The 22,231-nt window shown below is 39.4% G+C and overlaps 1 protein-coding gene across 1 annotated transcript in view; it reads right to left on the bottom strand.

Annotated features, from left to right (window-relative positions):
* Positions 1-927: 927 nt before the first annotated feature.
* The window catches only part of LOC135080901 (uncharacterized), a 38,071-nt gene continuing 16,767 nt past the window's right edge, over positions 928-22,231 (bottom strand). The window contains exons 2-13 of the mRNA XM_063975631.1: positions 16,977-17,144; positions 15,211-15,423; positions 14,747-14,827; positions 13,833-13,996; positions 9,553-10,122; positions 5,996-6,217; positions 5,484-5,568; positions 5,241-5,291; positions 3,378-3,569; positions 2,635-2,658; positions 1,804-1,969; positions 928-1,333 (exon numbers count right to left, since the gene is read on the bottom strand). Coding sequence (XP_063831701.1) covers positions 1,170-1,333; positions 1,804-1,969; positions 2,635-2,658; positions 3,378-3,569; positions 5,241-5,291; positions 5,484-5,568; positions 5,996-6,217; positions 9,553-10,122; positions 13,833-13,996; positions 14,747-14,827; positions 15,211-15,423; positions 16,977-17,144 — 2,100 coding nt within the window. The 3' untranslated portion in view covers positions 928-1,169. The remainder of the gene's footprint in view (positions 1,334-1,803; positions 1,970-2,634; positions 2,659-3,377; positions 3,570-5,240; positions 5,292-5,483; positions 5,569-5,995; positions 6,218-9,552; positions 10,123-13,832; positions 13,997-14,746; positions 14,828-15,210; positions 15,424-16,976; positions 17,145-22,231) is intronic.

Genomic DNA, 22,231 nt, shown 5'->3' with positions numbered 1-22,231 from the left:
TCTTTGGTTTTTTTTATTTTGATTCTTCCGATTTTTATATTTTCCCGATACACTACGTGAATGTTTTGTTTTTGGGGTTTCGTTAGAATTTAATTAAAAAGTTGCCTAGATAGGAAAAGCGTGCATAAAAAAACAATTGATTACAAAATAGTACATTTTAATAATCCAATAATATCTGCATAGTTAATAACATTTAAAAAGCATAATCTTTTGTACAAACATTTCATCGTCTTAAAAATTGTGTTATGTATTCGTCTTAATTAATAGGTCCCAACTTGTATATGGCATTGTAAGTACTAATTAGTTCTAATTACAACTAAACTGACACTTTTTAACTACCTTCTGCGTGATCTTCTTGGGGTATTAGTTTCGCTACGATTTTGATAGCAGCACGCGTAGTCGTGAACGTATGAGATTATGGTCCAAATAGAGTAGTAAACGACAGTTGCAAGACACATTCTTAGTAAAAAGTCGGCTAGACAAAAAGTACCCCCCTTTGGGGGCATGGGGGGCGGTCGAGGATACGACTCCATTGTTAGTTAGGCAGATTAGGGCTGATGATGTCATAAAACGACTTCACCAAGTAGAAGAGCGCGTACGTGAACAGAATTTGTATTAGCGAGTCGACGTACCAGTTAGATGCGACATCCTTGTTATCTAGTTCCAAGTCGGGCATCTCTGAGATCAGAACTCCACTCGAAGTTCAAACTGGTGGACGTTTAACAGGACAGAACAGTCTACTCTAGCCAATGGGGAAGAATAAACAAAGTTTGAGAAGAAGTGGTGGAATGGGAGTGGCTTCCGATTTTAAATAGTCTTAGACTTTGACAGGACAAAACAGTCAATCCTGGGTAATACACGAGGTTTGAGAAGTGGTGGAGTGGGGCGTGGTTTCAGAAAATGGGCGTGGCTTTCGGTTTAGTCTGTCAGAAAAGTTGCTGGCAGCCAATCGCAGGTGACGATGAGCTTGAAATACACCAGCTAGCAGTGAAAAAGAGTAAGAAACAATTGAATGGGCCTGGCTTCCAATTTTAAAAACTGACAGTTATAAGGTTTAAGATAGACCGTTTAGTTACAAGAGTCGCCAAAGGGTCGCCGGCAGCCAATCACAGGTGACGATGAGCTTGAAATACACCAGCCACTTCTGGAGCGTGTGTTTATGTGTCCCGTTACCGCTTCCTGGCGTTGGGCTTGGGCTTGTTAAACTGGAAACTGGCGCACTTGGGTATGTGGCGCTCCGCCGCCGCTTTGTTGAAGCGCCGGCTGCAGTGCGGACACTGGATGTAGTCGGGATTCTCGGACGGCGGTGGTGGAGGCAGGTCACTGAGTTTTCCTGAAATTGAGGGTTGCATCAAACAAAGTATAAAAAATAAGGTGTAATATTGGGTGCAAATAAGTGAAAGTAATTACATCTGGCGGTGGGTAAGCTTCTCTTCTTTGGTATTGACTGATTTTATCTTAAATTATTCTCAGACTATTTTAAATAACACTTCATTCTGTCCCTGAAAACAGAATTAGTTTTCAATTTGTTTACGCTGAAATGGAGTCAAGTAAACCCCCGCAGAGTACGCATATTTTATGGTAACGGCCGACATTATCATATTATTAAAAGTATATTGTTGCGACCATGACCTTAAAAATAATATTCAGAAATACAATTTATCTGCAAGTTGTAATTTAATGTATTTGCAAGTTGGTCAAGGGATCAAAACTGAATAATTCTGATGGCTATATCCAATCGATTTCGGGAAGAAGAAACCTGTTGAAAAGACAAAGAATGACAGTAAAGTTTGACGTGCTCACCGCCAGCGTTAAGGTGCGCCTGCACCTGCTTGGCGGCACGGATGGCCTGGATGAACTCCTCGTGCTTCTGGCGCCAGTTGTTGTTGAGAGGCTTGGCCGTCGGCACCTTGTTGCTCGACGCGGCGCCCTTGCGAAGCTTGCTGATGAACGGCTCCGCCTCTGTGCCCTGGGGTTAAGGTTCACTTTTAGACAGCAGATTTATGATTTGGGGAATGATTTAAGCGAAGCGAAATTAAGATCTCGAAATACTGAAAAAGTAAAAAGATGATGGATTCAAACATTGTGTGAGTGGAAATCGAGTTATAAATAAGTCAACAATTGGAATCGGCAGTAATTTTGATTTTCGGATCAATATTTCGCGAGGATCGTCCCACTCGTGTGGGCATGGTAAGTTGGTTAACAGAAACAAAACTGGCGCTGTGTGAAATTGTCCAAAGATTAAAAAAAAAAAAAATTACATTTTAAATAAGTAAACATTGAATAACATTATTGATTAATATTATGGTAGGCACATTCACAAAAACTAAACAAATAGGACTCTGGCCTATTTAGAACATGGAAATTACAGCTCTTTTTCAGTGATAAGATTATGAAATTGAAGTATCGTTTTTTAAAGATTTTCGTGCATCGTAGTTATGCGTGCATAATGTCCGTCGGTAATTGTTATGTATTGTGAAACAGGCACATTCAAAAAGTCAAGACAGTCAATAAATAATAATTACAAACGATGTAAACAGGAAGTTTAAAAATTAAAATCATAGCTTGCATTTTGTACACGAGTGCGTTTCTAGACAGGAAAATAGGTAATAGGGGTAATGTAACTTTGCTTGCCTTATAATTTTCAGCTTCGGTACCCTGTGTGTGAAAGTTTCATTAAGAATCATTGATACAATCATCGTTATGTGTGTTTATTAGCGTGTGGTCGTCATAAATAAAGATTGTCGAAGAAATACATAAATGTAAAATAAAATCTTGAGACTGAAATCATAAAGGCTACGCATAATGGTACAGCCAGACGTATTATGGCAGGAAAGAAAAAATAGGCCTCTGCTACGGTAAATTACTTACGTAGTATAAAATCATTCTCGTAGACTCGTAGCACATGACCGTTGATTGGTCTAATCATTTTCTCATATTATATTAAACGCGTTATCGCAAGCCATCAACATCAAGATCATTTATTCTCCAGTCTCACTGCAGGAGGACGTCCTAATTTACTACAGGCGAATTGAGGATTTGGCCTAGAGTTGGAAAGGCAGAACGAATGTTCTCATAGGTAGTTGTATCTTACGAGATCCATGGGACTCTGCAGGAACCGCACTAAGTACCTACCTACTTACATTACACGTCATCCACAAGAAAGTTTGGATGAGGAAGAACTTATTGAAGAAATAAAGGGTACCTAGCATCCCTTCTAAAATAGAAGAAGAACTCTCTTAAGATAACAGGGTCTCCTAAAATGACGGATTGTCGTGTAAAATTCATAAGGCTTATCGTGGCACACATCCTTCTAGGCTTCTACAAGTCAGGAAATAACCCTCCCTCTGGCGCAGTCGGGTAAAAGCAAAACTCACCGCCAGCCGATGCTTGAGCGCGTCGAAGGGCTTGCGCTTCTTAGCGTGCGCCTTCTTGCAAATGTCCTGGTGCTTGTGCAGGCGGTCGGGCGCGAACCGCCGCCCGCACACCGCGCACGCCGCGCCCGCGCCCGCCGACCCCGCCGCCGACGCCGACGCCGCCGACGCCGTGCCACGCGGCTTGGTCGGGCTCTGGAAGCCAGCCTTAGTTAGAGAGACTAGGGTTTGCACAATTTCATTGAAATACAAGATATCGATATACAAGAAAGTCAAGAAACACCAAAAAACCCCGCGCCCGAGCTAGCCGCTGGCGACGCCGTGCCCACGCCATACACGCTTCCTAACTACATAATTACCTCCAATTATGTAGTTAGGAAGCGTGTATTGCCAGTAGTCCCAGTGGAGTAGTCCCATGTGATACTCAGACGCAAAAACCGCACCTTTGTAACGTGAGTAACGTGGCACCACTATCAGGTCCTGCCACTCGATAGTGGCGCCAACTGACTTTTATCAAAATATTGTTGTGCTTTGTATGAAAAAAAATGTAGGATATATAGGAGCCTAGGATAGAGAATAAATATGAAAATAAACTTACTGCTGTCTGACGTTTGGGTACCTGGAATAACAAAACAAAACTGAAATAAAATTAAAATAACAAAAAAAATATACAGAAATCTCAGAAACAAATAAGATGGTGTTTGGATAGTAAAAACCAGAGCAATCTGAACTAATCGATAGGTTCCGGAATGACCCATCCGGGAATCGAACTCCGACCTTTCTCTCCATGGACCTATAAAAAAAGGCGGACGGAACTCGCGCTACAACAAAACTGTGACTCAAAATTTTGGCGTTTGTCTATTGTGTGAGTGAATTTAGGGATGCCATGTTAGCCAAAACATTTTACCCATTTATTTTAAGAAAAACATAGATCGGCAGATGTTACTTGGAAATGTAGACAGAATTATTCCGTGCCATTTTAAAAGGATGAAAGGTGAATGCGTTGAGGTAGGCGCGAAATTTTCAATGTTCAAATTTTCTTACATTGTTTGCAAGTCAGTGTGTCAGGGTATGTAGTTATGTACATAATGTTGATCAAAAATGATTCACGCAGTTACAAATTACGAATCTTGTGTACATTATAATCATAATCTTATGCATCATCAATATATTATTATCATCTCTGATAGATTTTTTTTAACATACAACCTGACACTGACTTGCAATCAATGTAAGAAAATTTGAATTTTGCAGTTCCACATTTTTGGGAAGGATCAAATTTGCCTATGAAAATATATCCCATTAAAACACAATTATTATGATAAATTATTTTATTTCCATAGTATGCGTAATAAATAACTAAAAAGTCCTAAAATTATTATTAATTTCCCATATTTCGGGTAATTTTCCGACGTAAATAACTGAGAACACTGGTCTTTGATGTATTATTTTTTCGAGTGAATGACGTTTGATTTCCATTAATTTCAATATTTTAATGTCGGGAAATAAGTGATTGGATTATTATTTTGCCTGTGAAATGTGATTCCTTAATTTTTGTTTGTTCGAACAGAACGGTTTTTACACAATTTCATCACACAAGACATGTCGTATTCGTGTTGTTTTTTCGCTGCTTAAATGTGTCAACTGTGTGAAGTTTGCACTCGAAGTGGTGTATCAGGGTGTGAATGTGTGCGTGCCGGCCTGTACGTACAGGCAAGCTGGTGTATCCTAATGTCACAGTATTTTGTTGATGAGAATCCGTCCGACTTTTTTTTATAGGTCCATGTTTCTCTCAATGCTTTTATCGCACCACTAGTCCGACACGAGGGTAGGTAGCCTACTCAAAAATTAGTTTCTTCTACTTACGGCGTTGGCGGTCCGCTGCATGGCCCCGCGGGCCCTACTGCTGTCCGATACCTGCACACGTCATCACACTATCAGCACAAATTCTCACATTTACGATAATTTTTAAATTTTACACGAGAAACGATAAGTTCAACGAAAATTTTCAATGACAATGACAGTTTGCGACAAAATATTTTGAATTTAGAATTGTCAGTTAATTTTTTTTCAAAAGAGATGTGTGGGTAATTAAAACTTTTTGCTTACAGCGTTTTCACTTGTGACCCTCCTAGGTGGCGCTGCTGTAGGTTGAGGTTTGGTTTTTGGAGGGCTATTTCGAGGTGCAGGACTACTGAAACAGAAAATACTGAAGTTGAGGTCCAAATAATATTTTTATTTACTTATTTTATTATGATATTATACTACAATCTCAAGTACCGAAGTCTAATGTGTCGGTAAGTCACTCAGGTGGAAAATGCAGTGGCCCGATAAACGATTGACCTCGGTTCGTATTAGATATTAGGACCTCTTTCATCACTTGCTGAAAATCTCGTAGCTGGTCCCGTAGCCACTGATTTTTATGCTACATTACTGGCTACGGCAGCCGAAGATTGCTTTTCCATAAACATGACGAATCTATAAAAACGAACACGGTAATTTTCCCCATCAAGCACGACAAATTAGCATGGTCTGACTATAGTCTGGTAGAACCGGCACCTAACATTTTATGGTAACTTCTTTATTAAACTTTAAAAAATCAGTATAATATTAGCTCTAACCTTCTTTGTGGCTTCTGTTCCCTCACTTCCCTGGGCTCGGGTGAGCGCGGCGTGGGCGTGGGAGCGAGTGCCTCGGGGAACGTCTCGTCTTCCAGAAGGTAGTTGTTGTCCGCCTTGTCCATCTCGTCGATAAACGGTTTCTCTAAGACCGTGTCCAGATGACGCGTTTTTACTCGCGCGTTCCACATTGGGCGAACGGGCTCGCGCGGCGAACTCGACATCCTGCTCACTCAAGAGCAGGGTGAGCAGGATGACCAGCGTGCCGCGAGTTAAGCTCTAGCCGAGAGCTTTTGCGAAAAAAATATATTTATTTTTAATTACAATTTTACTTAACTAACTAACCTTATTGAATACAAGTCTTCGACTGCTGTAAAACCGGGCTCGATGCTCAGGCGCAGGGCTGCTTATCGCCAACAAACGCAAGCTCAGCGTCTAGACGACATCGTCCGATCATTTCGTAGAACCGAGGTACATAGAGCTCGCATAACACCTCCCCGCCGAGATAGAGGTCCATTCTTTAGCTTATCTGCTGAAGATAGACCGAGGAACGGATTCAGTTTGTAGAATTACAGGGCGTTCCGTTTCTGTAGTTACAGCGGCTGCCCTGTTCTGTATGTATTTCCTCCATTTGATGTAGAGAACATATGAAGCTGCTATAATGAAGATTATGTAGAGCGGCGTGGTCCAGTATAGATGCGGCTGAATATCTACGTCTTCTAATTTCAAAGTTTGCTGCTCTCGTTCCAAAAATCCAATAGTATTATGAAGTTGTTTCAAATCCACATTTTCAATTTTCAGTCGCTCAAGGGGGTTCCTGATTTTCACTTCCTCTGAATTGAACGCATAGAGCTTTATAGGTTTTCCGTAAACGGTATGATGTGAATTTATGAATTTCAGCTTTTCACTGGATGCACTGCAGTTTTCCGGAAGTTGTAGTAAGTATACTCCTTTAATTTTCATGTATTCATCCTGAACACACTGTATGTGAAGCTTAGTAGAGTTTGGACTGACAAATATGTAGTATTCTTCATTTATCTTTTCAAATATTTCCTGCTCTATTTTGACTTGTTCATATTGACATTGCGACGATAGTTTCTGAGATATAATCAGGTCGTACACACAGTTACGATTTTGTTCCGGGCTCTGCAGGAGAGTGTTTTCTTGGCAGTAGTGAAATTTTCCTGTTCTTATGCAGGGTGATTCCAAGTACTGGTACGCATTTTCGTTCATAACCAGGTAGGATTTGTTAGGAATAAGGATAGTATTATTGGATGTGGGGATTGGGAACAATTGATAGTATGTAAATATATCCATATAGAATATCGGTACTTTTATAACAAATATCAACTTATTATCGCTAAAGTAAGAGCCTATGTCTAAAAAGCTACAAAAAATACGAGATTCTTTCAAATCGGTCGTTACCAATTGATCAGGCTTGTAATGTTTAGTAAGTTCTGATACAAAATATGCTACATTTGAGGACGATAGTATGTTACGATAAGCAATATGTTTCGTAGACAGTGATATGGCTGTCTCTAGATCAGTCAGGGTTTCCAAAATAATTTGTACGTTAATTTCCAATAATTTATAAGAACTGTCCAATTTTACAAAATCAATAAAAGATTGTTCAGAGTAGTTTACTTGTCTTAAAATTTCCGAAATCTTTGTTGATAATTTGTTTTGGTTCTGAACAATAGACGAAATTGTTGTATTAAAATTTTTCAAAAAGAGTTTGTTCAAAGTAATTGCCTCATTAACATGGTGTGTAATTTCGTTTTGATTTTTCCGAAGTATGTTTATTGCTTTATCGTATCTTACGGCATCGTCCTGGTCTAGATTACCAGTAATACTATGAATAATCGTACCAAGTCCATCTATAAGCGCTCTTCTAAATCTAGATCGACTTAACAAATTAAACTTATCGAGGATACTAGTTAGTTTATCAGAAATAAACTGATGTAAAATAACAAATCTAAATTTATAATCCCTATTTAAATCGCTAATCAAAGCCTCTAGGGTGAGAGCCTGATTTTTGGTGATAATTATTTGGTCTCTAATGCTGTCTAAATTAATAAGATGTAAAAAGACGTGATCAGTTTGTTTAACTTTAGATAATCCTAATTTGAATGGCAATATTCCAGGGTTATCAGTCATCGGCGTTAGTTTCGCTTCCTCGGCTTGTGCCGGGTAGCTCGCCGTCGTCCTGTAACAAAGAACGTTGCACTTTAAGAGGCCTTCGTATGTTTCGCTTATGGTACTCTTGTTCTCTGACGTCTGCAACTTTAATACCCAAATCTCTCGCGGCGGTCCTAGTCAAATATCGCGGTTGGTCCTTGTGGCGGACAGCAAGTGGATTTTTTGAATAAATGGCCTTATCCTCTTCATATTCGAGGGGAGCTTCTAAGGTCTCATTACGTTTATTAATAGTATTTATTTGTTTAGAATTTAGACGTTCGTTAATTTTTTCGTACATTGTTGTTGTTATTTCTTTATGTTTATTTATGTAATTTTGTAAACATTGTTTTTCCAAAAGAATGTCAAACGGATCGCGGTTATCTAAATGGCCATTAATAATTTCTATAGGTTTTTTATCTGTGGCGGAATGTATTGAATTATTATATGCCAATACTGCAAACAGCATCAACTCAGTGATGGTGGACTGTTTGTGGTTTTGTTGTAAAAGTCGAATGTGTTCTAATATAGTCGAATGAAATCTCTCAATAGCTCCATTCGATTGAGGATTATTGACGCTGGTAAAATGTAAATTAATTTTGTGTAATGCGGCAAATTCTTTGAGGGGTAGGTTTTTAAATTCTGTCCCTTGGTCAGCGGTGATATTTAAAGGTAAGCCATGGTGAGTCATCCAGATCGTGAGTGAGTTAATGACACTTACTCCTGTCATGCTATCCAGGGGGTATGCTTGAGCATATTTTGAGAATGTATCTATAATTGTCAAAAACTTTTGGCCTTTAATTTGGAAAGTATCAACATGTATAATTTCGAATGGTTTTGTAGGGACCGGTGTGAATTGGAGCATTTGTTTATTGGGATGTCTTTCATATTTATTTGTTTGACAAGATGAACAGTTATTTATAATTTCGGTTACTATTTTAGGAATATTTGGCCAATAGTAATTCCTTTTAAGTTGTTTTTCCGTTTCTACTATGCCTCTGTGATTAGATTTACCTTCGTGATAAGCTTTTGTAATACGATACTGCTCATCTGTGTCAATAACGTCCTGCAATTTGTTTTTACAGAACACAAGATCGTATGCGGAGTTTTTAAAAGTTGTTTGCAATATTTTGGTAAGATCTGGTAAGTAATTAAAATCTGAAAGCCAAACGCCATGCTGGATATCAGGTCGAATGTAATGTTTAAATAAATCAATAATGTTTTTCGATAAATCATTGAGGCCAATTTGAGCAATTATGCGGTTTTTCCCAGGGAAAATCTCTTTAATATCTACTTTGGCTGGTGAGTGTAAAACAAATTGAATAAAAATTTGATTTTTATGGGTGTTGACGCATTTTTCAGCGATAGGAATTTCTAAAACTGGCTGTTCCTGATTAGTGTGAACTGTTTCATCCTGTAATTGGTCCAATTGTATATTATCTACGTCGGGAATTTCTGAAACGTTGCCAATAAGTGATAGGATGTCCTCTAAAACTTCTGAAGTACGTGGACTCTGTGGAACTGTGGACTCAGGTTGATCAGCATGGGATTCTGTCTCATTATTGTTAATAACGACCCTAGATAGAGCATCCGCGTTGGTGTTAGAAGTTCCTTTTTTGTATACGACCTCGTAGTCGAACTCAGCCAACTTGAGCTTCCATCTCGTGAGTCGAGAGTTGGGCTCCTTTAAAGACACGAGCCATTGCAGGGGCTTGTGGTCGGTGACTATTTTAAATTTTCGGCCAAATAGGTATGGGCGGAAGTATTTTGTCGCCCAAACAATAGCGAGCAACTCTTTTTCAGTTGTGCTATAATTGACTTCGTTGTCGTTGAGCGTTCGAGAGGCAAATGCTATTGGTTTGTCTGAGCCAATAGGACCTTGCGAAAGTACTGCGCCGATGGCGAAATGAGAAGCGTCAGTTGTGACGTTAAATTCTTTTTCAAAATCTGGGTAGCTGAGAATAGGATCATTCATCAGGATTTCCTGGCAAATTTTGAATGTTTTTTCGTAAACTGGGTCGTCAATATTTATTTTGGCACCTTTTTTTAGGCATGAAGTGAGGGGTTTTGTTAATTTTGAAAAATTAGGAATGAATTTTCGGTAATAACCGAGAAGACCAAGAAATGACTTTATTTCTTTCGGTGTTTTTGGAATGGGGAAATTTTTGATTGCATGGACCTTATCAGGATTTGGTTTGACACCTTCTGGTGTAACTATGTGTCCTAAATAAGCGGTTTCATGTTTGAGAAATTCCGATTTATCTAGCTGAATTTTGAAATTTGCTTCTCTAAGTCGCTGGAATACTTTTTCAGTGTTGGCAATACTTTCCTGAAGGGAAGTTGCAAAAACAATTATGTCATCCATATAAACAACGCAGATATCATTGATCAACCCCCGCAGAACATTTTCCATTGCTCTTTGGAAGGTTGAAGGCGCATTTTTGAGGCCAAACGGCATGCGACAATATTCGTAATGGCCGTTTTCCACTGTAAAAGCGGTTTTCTGTATATCGTCGGGGTGCATCTCAATTTGATGGAAACCACTCGCCAAATCGAGCGTGGTAAAATATTGACAACGACCTAATTTATCTAATACGTCAGATATATTTGGGATAGGATATCTATCGCAGATTGTTTTTTCATTTAGCTTTCTGTAGTCTACAACTAGGCGCCATTTTTGCCGACCAGATGCATCAGGTTTCTTTGCTACTATCCAGATTGGAGAGGACCAGGGAGACTCAGATGGTTGTATAATTTTTTGTTGAAGCATCTTATTTATTTGTGACTGAACCTCTGCTTTGTGTACGAACGGATATCTATAAGATTTTGTGTAAACAGGAATTTCGTCAGTGGTTTTTATTCGATGCTTGATGGTATTTGTGAAAGTGAGAGGGCAATCCTCATAATAAAAAATGTCACTATAGTCTTTGCAAAGTTTAACTATTTTTTGCTTTTCCTCTTCGTTCATATGGTCAGTTCGAAGAAGGGATTCTATGTTGGATGATTTTGGCATCGGTGTCTCAATATTAAAACAATCAAATTTTTTTTCCAGGGGAACCGACTTCAAAGGTTGTGTCAAATTGACGATAATGTCATTACGACTTGGATTACTAATCTCAATGTAAGCATGTCCCTTCTGTGAATATGTAATTAATGGCGGAATAATGCACTGATTAAGGAGATTTTCCGGGATGAAAATTTCGCCAGATTCCGTATTTACGGGAATTTTAACAGTGGTAGTGCTAGCTTTGACTAACGCCTCAAAAAGGTTGTGAACTCCAGTATCCATCATACGGATAGGGTTTTTCGCAAATTCTGTAATCAACAATTTACTTGACAGGTTGACACTTGCTTTGAGATTTTCCAACAAATCTAAGCCAATGAGGCCGTCAAAAACGTTGTGAAATTTGTATGCATAAAATTTACACATTTGTTTTGTGTTAAATTCGTCAAAAAGTGGTATATCAATTGTATATTTGTGGTGTGTAGTGCAATGCACATTTGTGACCGAAAATGGTTCGTGGTTTAATTGAAAATTTGGATAATATTTTTTTATGACCTCCGGAGACAAAAATGATTGGTTAGAACCAGTGTCAATAAGTAATTTTAGGGGAGGATTATTTATCTGTATATACGGAAGTTGTCTTTTCGAATGAACGTTAACTTGTATCACGTTTCGTTGTTGTGGTCTGGGACTTCGCAAAAATTTTGTTCCTCAGGAACATTTGAAGTTTGAGAACCGGAGGCAGCCTCGCAATAGTTCATGTCATCACATGGAGCGGGAATAAATTCTGGCTCGAAATTATTTTGGTCACATTCGGAATAATAATAATTTTGTTCAGCAAAATCATCATTTGTTTCGTTGTGATTTAATTCCTCAAAAACGAAATCGGGGTAGTGGCCAACATTTTTGAAATAATTTGGATTTTGTGGATTTAGTTGCTGCGGTCTATAATTCGGATTTGGAATAAATCTCGGTGTGTTATTGTTGTTATTTTGTGCATTCGGGTACGAAATTCCACTCATAGGGGTTGGTTTCGGCCTAGGAGTGCGTCTCGGGTCTTGATAAAAATAGTTTTGTCTGTTTTGCTGATTTTGGTTTGGTCTGTACTGATTAAAATTTTGTCTGAAATTCTGTTGGTTTGGATTATTATTCCAAGGTAAACGGTTTTGGTTAAAATTCATATTATTTGGTTTTTGTTGATACCAATTAGGTGGCAATTTTTGAAAATTATTTGGTCTGAAATTCTGGTTTGTTTGTTGATTTTGCGGTCTATTATTATTATTGACGTTGTTATTATTTTGGGGCTGAAAACGTTTCTGTAAATACATGATGTTATTTTCCTCTTTAATAAATTGCAACGCTTTAGGTAAAGATTCGGGGCGCATAGCCCGAATCGTAGAGCCTAAGGGCTCTCGCAATCCAGCTAAAAAGGTCTTTAAAGCCTGGGCCGTGAAAAAATCTCGTTTACATGCAATGACGTTTGGATCGTCATTGTGAATATTTATGTAATTCATCAAAGTTGTCAATAAATTCACACATTTATTGTAAAATTGCTGGGGGCTCTCGTTACCCTGATGTAAATTTACAAGGTCGCGATTTAAGGAATTTTCGTCTCTTTGATCCGAAAAATTTTGAATAAGCACTGCTTTAATTGCAGGCCATGTATTTGCGGCATTAACGTCAATTATTTCGAGAGCTTTACCCTTCAATTTTCCGATAATTCCATTAATAATAATAACATTTTGAAAATTATCATTGTTTGCGGCATCAAAATATTGTAAATAAATGTTATCTACTGTATTTAAAAATCTGTACAATGAGTTTGCATCTCCACTATATTCAGGCACTATTTTAAGTGCTAAATCAAAAAGTTGTAACTGTGCCATAATTGCTAAAACACACAAAAATCAATTGATAAAATATAAAAATAAACACAATTATGGATTTCGATAATCCTATGTATTTTATCTATTTATTTATTACTGAAAGTGAACTCTATATTTTTTATTAATTATTTTTTACAATATTACAGTATTCTTGGAATTCGGGAAAGGAGAGTTATGAACTTGTGTAAAAATAACCAAGCGTACTCACAGTATAATCACAAACACAAACACTTTCGCCATAATTAGTCCTTATGAGAGTGAAGTGAACCCCCAAGGCGTCGCAGCTTCCACAAAACGTAAAGTCACTTTTCGGGAAAATAGTTCGCACTGTAAACCGTTGAAACGGACACTGAACACGATTTTTTGTTGTCCAGTTCAGCACATCCTACCGACTGCGCCAGTTAAGCTCTAGCCGAGAGCTTTTGCGAAAAAAATATATTTATTTTTAATTACAATTTTACTTAACTAACTAACCTTATTGAATACAAGTCTTCGACTGCTGTAAAACCGGGCTCGATGCTCAGGCGCAGGGCTGCTTATCGCCAACAAACGCAAGCTCAGCGTCTAGACGACATCGTCCGATCATTTCGTAGAACCGAGGTACATAGAGCTCGCATAACACGCGCGAGCTACGTTCGTCCAGTGTGGACGCACAATTAGACAAAACTCGCGACTGCATGTGGACCGAATGTATGAACCTCTAGTACCTCACTATCGCGCGATTCGAAACTCGCGAGTAAAAACGCGTCATCTGGACAGGTTCTAATTTTCTTACCTTCTTTGTGGCTTCTGTTCCCGTACTTCCCTGGGCTCGGGTGAGCGCGGCGTGGGCGTGGGAGCGAGAGCCTCGGGGAACGTCTCGTCTTCCAGAAGGTAGTTGTTGTCCGCCTTGTCCAGCTCGTCGATGCGGGAGATCAGCTCGCCGTTGCTTTTTGGCAGCTGTGCGAGTAAAGAAGTAAAGAGGACTTAATAAGTAAAGAAGAAAGAAAGAATGAAAAATATTTTATTTGGTTCACACAGCTTAAAACAATATCAGATATTAGACAGTTAATAAAATTTATTTAACCAAAATGGCATCTAACTACTCAACGTGTGTCATGCTCTACATCTACAGAACATGAGCTGGTAACTATTCTTTCTGCACGAACCATCTTGAAAAGATAGTAATTTACGTTGTATGTATTATGTTGCAAGAAGGAGTGAAAAATAAATAAACTAATTACTATGTTCCTTACATACAAATAGTAGATGTGTGCGACTCTATCGAATAGAAAATTACTCACTTACTCGTTACGTTCCTGAGTAAGGTGGAAAGAACATGTGTGTGACTTAAACAGGGTAAGTACGTTCCCAGAAAACAGTGTCTAGCTAGCCGACTGCCGAAGCCCAGAGGTAGAGCGTCACTAGGGCTACCCCGCGACTCTTGATAGTTTTCGAGTTATAATTTTTGTGTTATAATGTAGAACCAAACTCGATAACAAGCACTGAAGATATAAAACAGTTTTTTGTTCGCAAAACTCTCCTGTTTTCAACTTGCCTAGGCATCAAGTTTAGTAGTTTATGATTTCATGTACTTAGGTACTTACACAAAAAAAACATGCATCCCTAATCGTTTATGAATTATTTATCACTAAATGTTAGAATTTAACATGCAAGGTAATTATTGCTTTTAGGAGTTGCGTGACTTACCATATTGTGTTTTGTTCGATTTAGATCCGGTTCGTGATTGTGGTTGAGATCTCCGGATCCATTTACTATATTTTCTATTTTCTGTAAAAGAAATTCATAATTTGTTATAATGTTATGATAACCATTTGTAGCATGGGTACTTGTATTAGGAAAGTAGTTGAAATAGATGGTGAGATGTTAGTACATTATGGGAATCAATCCAATAGTTCAGTGGTGTGATTTGGTTGAGGTAGAAGTAATTAATTGACTTTTCTCGGTGTGATTTATGAATGTTCTAAGTGTGGTGTTGTTAAAAGAGATGGAAGAAATTGCTATCATCAAGCCTTCTCAACCTCCATTTTGCCTCTGGGAAATTGGGGAAGGTCGTGTTTCTGTGAATGATGATGATGAGACCACGACAGAAAGATTTTCACTGCAATAACAACGCAGATTCAGCAACAATAGTGTACAAATTTTTGACTCACATGCTGCTGTTTTTTAACGGTGTGCGTGCTGTGACTGTGGGTCTTGGTGGTCCTCTTCTCCACGACCTTCGAGTTGGCGGTGGCCGTGACCTTGGTGTAGCCATTGGGCAGCGCCTTTCTGGTGGGGTTCCTCTCTGTATTGTGGATGGGCTGCAGCGGGTAGCTCTTGTCTATGCCTGCTTTCGTGCGGCGCTCCTCGAACATTTGGCGGACCTGAAATTTTAGAAGAAACAAAGGAGAAATGGCTCTTTCGATCGATTGTTCTTAAAAAATTCGAGTGAAGTTACAAAACACGCCTTACGTTTCAAAGAGTAATCAATCTCTCTTAAAAGTTTCGATCGATTGGTAGCATAGAGCGCGCTTATAGTTTCGAATAGAATAGGCATAGAGAGCGATTCATCAGGTTTCGCCTGAAAGTTGTAGAGTTAATCTAAGTTTAAGTATTCCTGCTTTAACTTCCCACGTGATGTAGGCAGGCGGCTTCGGCGGCGATGATGCACTTAGTCAGCGACGCGATCATCAGCTTGCACCTCATGGAGTTGGTAGAGCGACGCGGTTTTGCAGCTATCGCCTTACAGTTGTAGTAGCTAAGGTCTAATATTGTTTACCTTCCCCGGATGATGCGTGATGGTGGCAGGCGGCTGCGGTGGTGAAGTGGTACCATGGCCTGTGCCCGACGAGTGTCGCACGCGGTCCAGCGCACGCGCCTGCTGCGCTTCGTATAGCGACGCGATCTTCGGCTCTATAGCGAAGCGACTTTGCAGCTATCGCCTTACAGTTGTAGTAGCTAAGGTCTAATATTGTTTACCTTCCCCGGGTGGTGGGTGATGGTGGCAAGTGGCTGCGGGGGCGAGGTGGTGCCATGGCCTGTGCCTGGGGAGTGTCACACGCAGTCCAGCGCACGCGCTTGTCGTGCTTCGTATAGCGTCGCAATCTTTGCGGCTTTGCAGTTATCGCCTTACAGTTGTAGTAGCTAAGGTCTAATATTGTTTACCTTCCCCGGGTGATGCGTGATGGTGGCAGGCGGCTGCGGTGGGGACGTGGTGCCATGGCCTGTGCCCGGCGAGTGTCGCACGCGGTCCAGCGCACGCGCCTGCTGCGCTTCGTATAGCGACGCCATCTTCAGCTCTTTAGCGAAGCGACTTTGCATCTATCGCCTTACAGTTGTAGTAGCTAAGGTCTATTTCTGTTCACCTTCCCCGGTTGATGCGTGATGGTGGCGGGCGGCTGCGGGGGCGAGGTGGTGCCATGGCCTGTGCCTGGGGAGTGTCGGACGCAGTCCAGCGCACGCGCTTGTCGCGCTTCGTATAGCGTCGCAATCTTTGCGGCTTTGCAGTTATCGCCTTATAGTTGTAGTAGCTAAAGTCTATTTCTGTTTACCTTCCCCGGGTGATGCGTGATAGTGGCAGGCGGCTGCGGTGGCGACGTGGTGCCATGTCCTGTGCCCGGGGAGTGTCGCACGCGGTCCAGCACACGCGCTTGTCGCGCTTCGTATAGCGCCGCAATCTTTGCGGCTTTGCAGTTATCGCCTTATAGTTGTAGTAGCTAAAGTCTATTTCTGTTTACCTTCCCTCGCTGGTGGGTGATGGTAACAGGCGGCTGCGGTGGCGAGGTGTTGCCATGGCCTGTGCCCGGCGAGTGTCGCACGCGGTCCAGCGCACGCGCCTGCTGTGCTTCGTATAGCGACGCGATCTTTAGCACTATAGCGAAGGGACTTTGCAGCTATCGCCTTACAGTTGTCGTAGCTAAGGTGTAATATTGTTTACCTTCCCCGGGTGGTGCGTGATGGTGGCAGGCGGCTGCGGGGGCGAGGTGGTGCCATGTCCTGTGCCCGGGGAGTGTCGCACGCGGTCCAGCGCCCGCGCCTGCTGCGCTTCGTATAGCGACGCGATTTTCAGCTCGCGCTCTTGCATTTGCTTCTGTTGGAAACGGGCCTGCAAAAAAGAAGATGTTTTAGAATATTTGACTACATACATGTAGAGACTACGTTTAGATATAGTGATTGGCATATGAGAGACAATACACAAAAAAAATACGTAGAGTTCTACAGTGTAGTATGTGGTAACACAGGTTGAGTCCTGATCCTGATCATTTCTAACTATTCCCGAAGTCACGATTTTTTATGGAGCAAATTAACTCAAAGTTTCGTCATGAGTTTACTCGTGGTTTGAAGATCTTGAGGTTAAGAATTTGGGAATAATACGTAGTACGATCATAAGGGTGGTATTCTCTAGTTAAGTCTTGTCATTCGTAAATGGAAGGTGATGATACATTACATATGAATGAGTCTACTGACTTGAGTCATTGTAAGTAGGTATTTGATTGTAGAGTCATCACTCAAAAGAAAGAGATGAATAAAATACAGCCTTTTATGGCCACCAAATCTGTAGCCTAAAAGACTGCTTCCTCCATTTGTTTTTGCAAATGTTTTTGTTTGTTGCGATCTCCGCTATATAGGCGGGAGGTCGGCGCCTACGCAGCGATGCGAGGCGACCTGTCAATCGCCATTTTGATTGTTGTCGCTTCCGACTAATCGAAAATGTCTCCAAGGTTGTCTCCAGGAACTCACTTAAGTAACTACCCACATAAGCATTGTCTAATTTGTAACATTTAGGATTTTGTAGATTTTTGAAAATGAAAATGAAAATACTTTTATTAAATAAACACTTTACAATTACAAGATATGTGCCGCTCTCGTATAAGGTTAACCTGTGTAACGAGAGTCAGGCTCCTCCTCAAAAAAACATAAGACTAAAATTTAGTGTTTAGATTAAATTTTATCTTTTAATTTAAAAAATAATTTAAATAGAAAAACAAAACAAAAATGTGTGTGTGATAGTGTGAGTGTGATTTTGTGTGTAAGTGAATAAGTGTGCTAAGAGAAACTAGTTATTGTCTGGATTAACTTTTCTAAAGTGTCGTACGTATATTGTTCCATCCATTTTATAATAAGTTTTTTAAACGTTACCGAAACAAGTTGTGTGATGTCTTTACTTGTTGCAAGTATTTTGTTGTACAGTCTAGGGGCCATGTGTGAAAAATGCCGTTTCATGAGTCCTGATTCAATCTGTTCCTTGAACTTGGCTGGACACGCTACCGCGTGTCTAGATTTTATTTCACTAAACTAACTTGGTTAGTTTGGTAACCCCGATCACCGACGATCTGATGAAGGTCGCGGGAAGTACCTGGATGCGGGCAGCGCAGGACTGATGGAAATCCTTGGGGGAGGCCTTTGTCCAGCAGTGGACGTCATTGAAATGAACGAAAGAACGAACTAAACTAATTCACCATCATGGTGTTACTAAGAAACTTCGTAATTTAATCTACCTAGATCTTCGTCAATATGGAGTTAATGGCTTTTTATCAGAAATGGTCTTGCCTATAAATAAGAAGATTGATTGATTGATTGATAGTTCAATGGGATGAATGTCAACGTGGTAATAAACCTGTGAGGTCTTATTAATATTAATAACATGGAATAGTTAGTAGATTATGTAGGCGTTTTGCTTCACTTCGATCTTGGTCTATATTTGAATTACTAAGTAAATGTTGTTGTTGTTGGTATTAAACAAATACTTAGATACTGATGACTGATTTAGTGGCAGTGCCTCAAATAGAGCTATTAATAGAAGAAAGATTTTGCAATGATTAATTAAAACACAAACAACGTAAGTAAGAGTACAAGTAGATACCTAACCTTCCCCTTTACCTTCATTAGTAATTATATGAGCACATGAGCACTATGGTGCTAATAGGCTTATAATAAACACAGCCATAGTAAAGTAATAATTAACAGTCATATAACTTGCTACTTAAAACATCATTGTTCATTGAGCAACGAACAGTTATTATTTCAATTTGCTATTGATTGTAACTTGTAGATGCAACTGCGTCCCAGATAGTCGATTTGCAAGCGTTGTAGATGCAACTATGTCCCAGATAGTGGATTTGCAAGCGTTGCTCAACAGGTTTCTAATTTGCTACAATTAGTATGCGACACAATTGCAAGAGCTATGAACTGTGGGTTGCGCAAATTGCCCACTGTATTGATCCCTTGATGATTGCTTCGTTTGTTATTAGTTGTGTAATTGAAAAATGTATTATGTAACGAAGGTAAAAACATAACCCACTTGGGGTGATAAGTATGTAGTGTGCGAATGTGTTTGACAAGCGATTCTACATAAGGCGATTAGTGTCCTCAATCCGCGCCAAATGGGCATTTTGTAAAGACTACTCCTCTTTTACTGCTGGACAAAAATAGTTGAAAAAAATATATGTTATACAACATTTCAAGGACTACACTTGTGACGTTTGAATTTTCGCTACGTCTCTTTGTTTTGGATTAAAAAAATAAATACGGGACATCGATTTTTTACTTAAATTCCCTACTCCTCCAAAACGGCTATGTTAATTTAAAAGATTTTTGCACGAATAGATTGGGAATTCTTTAATCTTTAAATGACACGTTGCGTTTTTCAATCGAACATTACTTTCATTCATAAATTTTACTTTTGATAAATTCCGAACGTTTTGCTGTTGAGGGGGCCTTCGCGGGGTGCGGGCGGCAGTCGGCCGCTGGCCTTCAGACGGGGAGGTTGTGTCACTCGCTGCAAACTGACATTAGCGATCAAAATGAATTTTTTCTTTGGCTAAGTTGCACCACCTGACGTGACCTAACTTTGACCGTAGCTTTGGCGATAACCGGTGTTTTTTGTATGGAGTTAGACAGACTTTTGACGCTTGTCAAAGTTGAAGTAAGATGGTGCAACCCAGCTTTTGTTCGACAAAAGATTTTATGTCAGAATTGTTCATAGAGTACGTGCAGTCAGACAATACAATTGAATTATGACGCGCTCAGACGCTATTTTCTACCTGAATAGAATCTATTAGTGTAAAAAAACTATAATTGACTCCAAAACAACTGCACTAGATAAATACAAGTAGAAAAATTATTACGTTATTTATTTACTAGGCCTTTGCAATCAGTATCCAAATTAGGAGTTAGTCAGAATCTGTAACTTAATCGATTTACGTGAAGAAAACAATTTATATTTTTCATAAGTACTTACTAGAATTAGATTTTAAATATGTTTCTTCGCGAAAATACCACAATTAAAAATAAGACCTGTAACGCCCCTGGGTCTGCGGGTGTCTATGGGTGACGGTAATCATTTACCAACAGGTGATCCGTTTGCTCGTTTGCCTCCTGTCACATTAAAAAAAAATAAGTTAAAGTGGTATTGAATTGTTCTATAGAGCTTATTAAAAATTTGGATACTGATTACAAAATTAGCCATTTTCGGAGTCGGTGTCGGTGTCCTACCTTTTGGTGATTCGTTTTGGAGTTGGTTTTAATTTTAAGTGAATTTAATCTATTTCATGCCTTTAGTAGACTATAGGTACCCAGTAGACCTTGTTGTTGCCACTGAAGGTGCATAGGTACTCAGTACATTGATACCATATTTTTCATGTTAAGTGCAAATAAACTTCCCTAAATTACCAAACCATGAAACGTACCTATATTATTAAAAAGTTTCGCAGATAAAAACTGAAATCCTCTTATAAGGTGATGAATTTTAGGAGCATGTCATGAAACCAAAATTATTAGCATACAAGAGCTTGTTTTAAAAAAAAACTTTTTATTTATGATGGGGAATTTACTGCGGTGTAGTAGCAGAGATTTTCCGTTTGTAGATCGTAATAATTTCGAAGAATAGGGATGTTTCGTGGATAAAGCAAGAAAATAGCAAGAGTTTGAATAAGTCCGTCGGTGAACTTACCAAAAAAAACTCTAAATGTATTTTTCACTTTTTTAAACTTATGAAAATTTAAAGAGATGAAGCGCACCAAAGTTCAGAAGATGAGGCACATGACGTCAAGGCATGCTTAATGATAGATCGCCCGGAGTCCTGCCAGCAGGACTTAAAGTACTTCCGGTAGGACGCAAAATTAAAAGATCACAGTTTCGTAAGTATACATTGTACAAATTTCAAATTTACACGAAAAAATAGAGTGTTTCTCTCTCTTTCACCCAATAGTGCCCAAGATCGAAAAACGCGACTAACCGTTAGTCGGAGCCCGACGGCGCACGAGTATACACGGGGGCAGCGCGTTCGCGCTCGCGCGACACATTTTGACGCGCCGGGCGTGGAGTCGGCAACATTTTGGCGATAATATTATAATGAATGTGAAGTATTCCAGCCTAATCAAACATTTATAATTTATTTCTTGTTTTTGTTTTTAATTTGTAGTGTATTTGTAAGTGATAGGTGTAATTTCTAATACAAAGTGACGTACCAAAGTAATTAATTTAAAGTTCCTTATTATAGTTCCTATTAGTTAAGTTGAAAGAAGATAAACAAGTTTATAATATATTAAGAAAAGTAAAATACTGTTTAAACAAAATGATTCTACGACATGACTTTTTATTTAATAAACACTAACCAAGTGTTTACTACTTCTGGTGAGGATGAGTTCAAATTTGAAGGTCACCGTACTGCTGGAAGGACCAGCAAGCAAACACGTACAAATTGCGTACTGCGGGCAGGACTTGCGATAATCTTCTGGCAGGACGTTTAGAACAAAAGACCAGTCCTTCCAGAAGAGCTTCCAGCAGGACAAAGCACCGGGCGATCTATCATTAAAAATGTGGCGATTTGTGTCTTCACGCGGAATTTCATCGCATCATTATCTTCGTAATTACTTGTTTAATTGAAAAATAAAAATATCCTGTGTCCAATATTTTTTGATAATGTAAAATTGACGGACCAAAAGTCTTTTTTTAAAGAAACTAGCCTATTCCTATGGCCACATTCCAGCTCCATCATCAGACCCTGCAGTTTCCCTTAGAGAATTGAAGACTCATGATTTTCAAAGTAGCGTACCTACTTACATAACATTAGGTACTTGCTTTTACAGGGTGTCCCAAAAACAATGGATAACCCTTCAACCATCGATAGGCCTCGCCATGGTCTCCCTAACGTCCAATTTTGACCCCAGTAAAAATATCACCGTTTTCAAG

This window comes from Ostrinia nubilalis, chromosome 18 (assembly GCF_963855985.1).
Source record: "Ostrinia nubilalis chromosome 18, ilOstNubi1.1, whole genome shotgun sequence".
Classification (NCBI taxonomy): Eukaryota; Metazoa; Arthropoda; class Insecta; order Lepidoptera; family Crambidae; genus Ostrinia; species Ostrinia nubilalis.
This window is presented reverse-complemented; position numbering and strand designations above follow the sequence as displayed.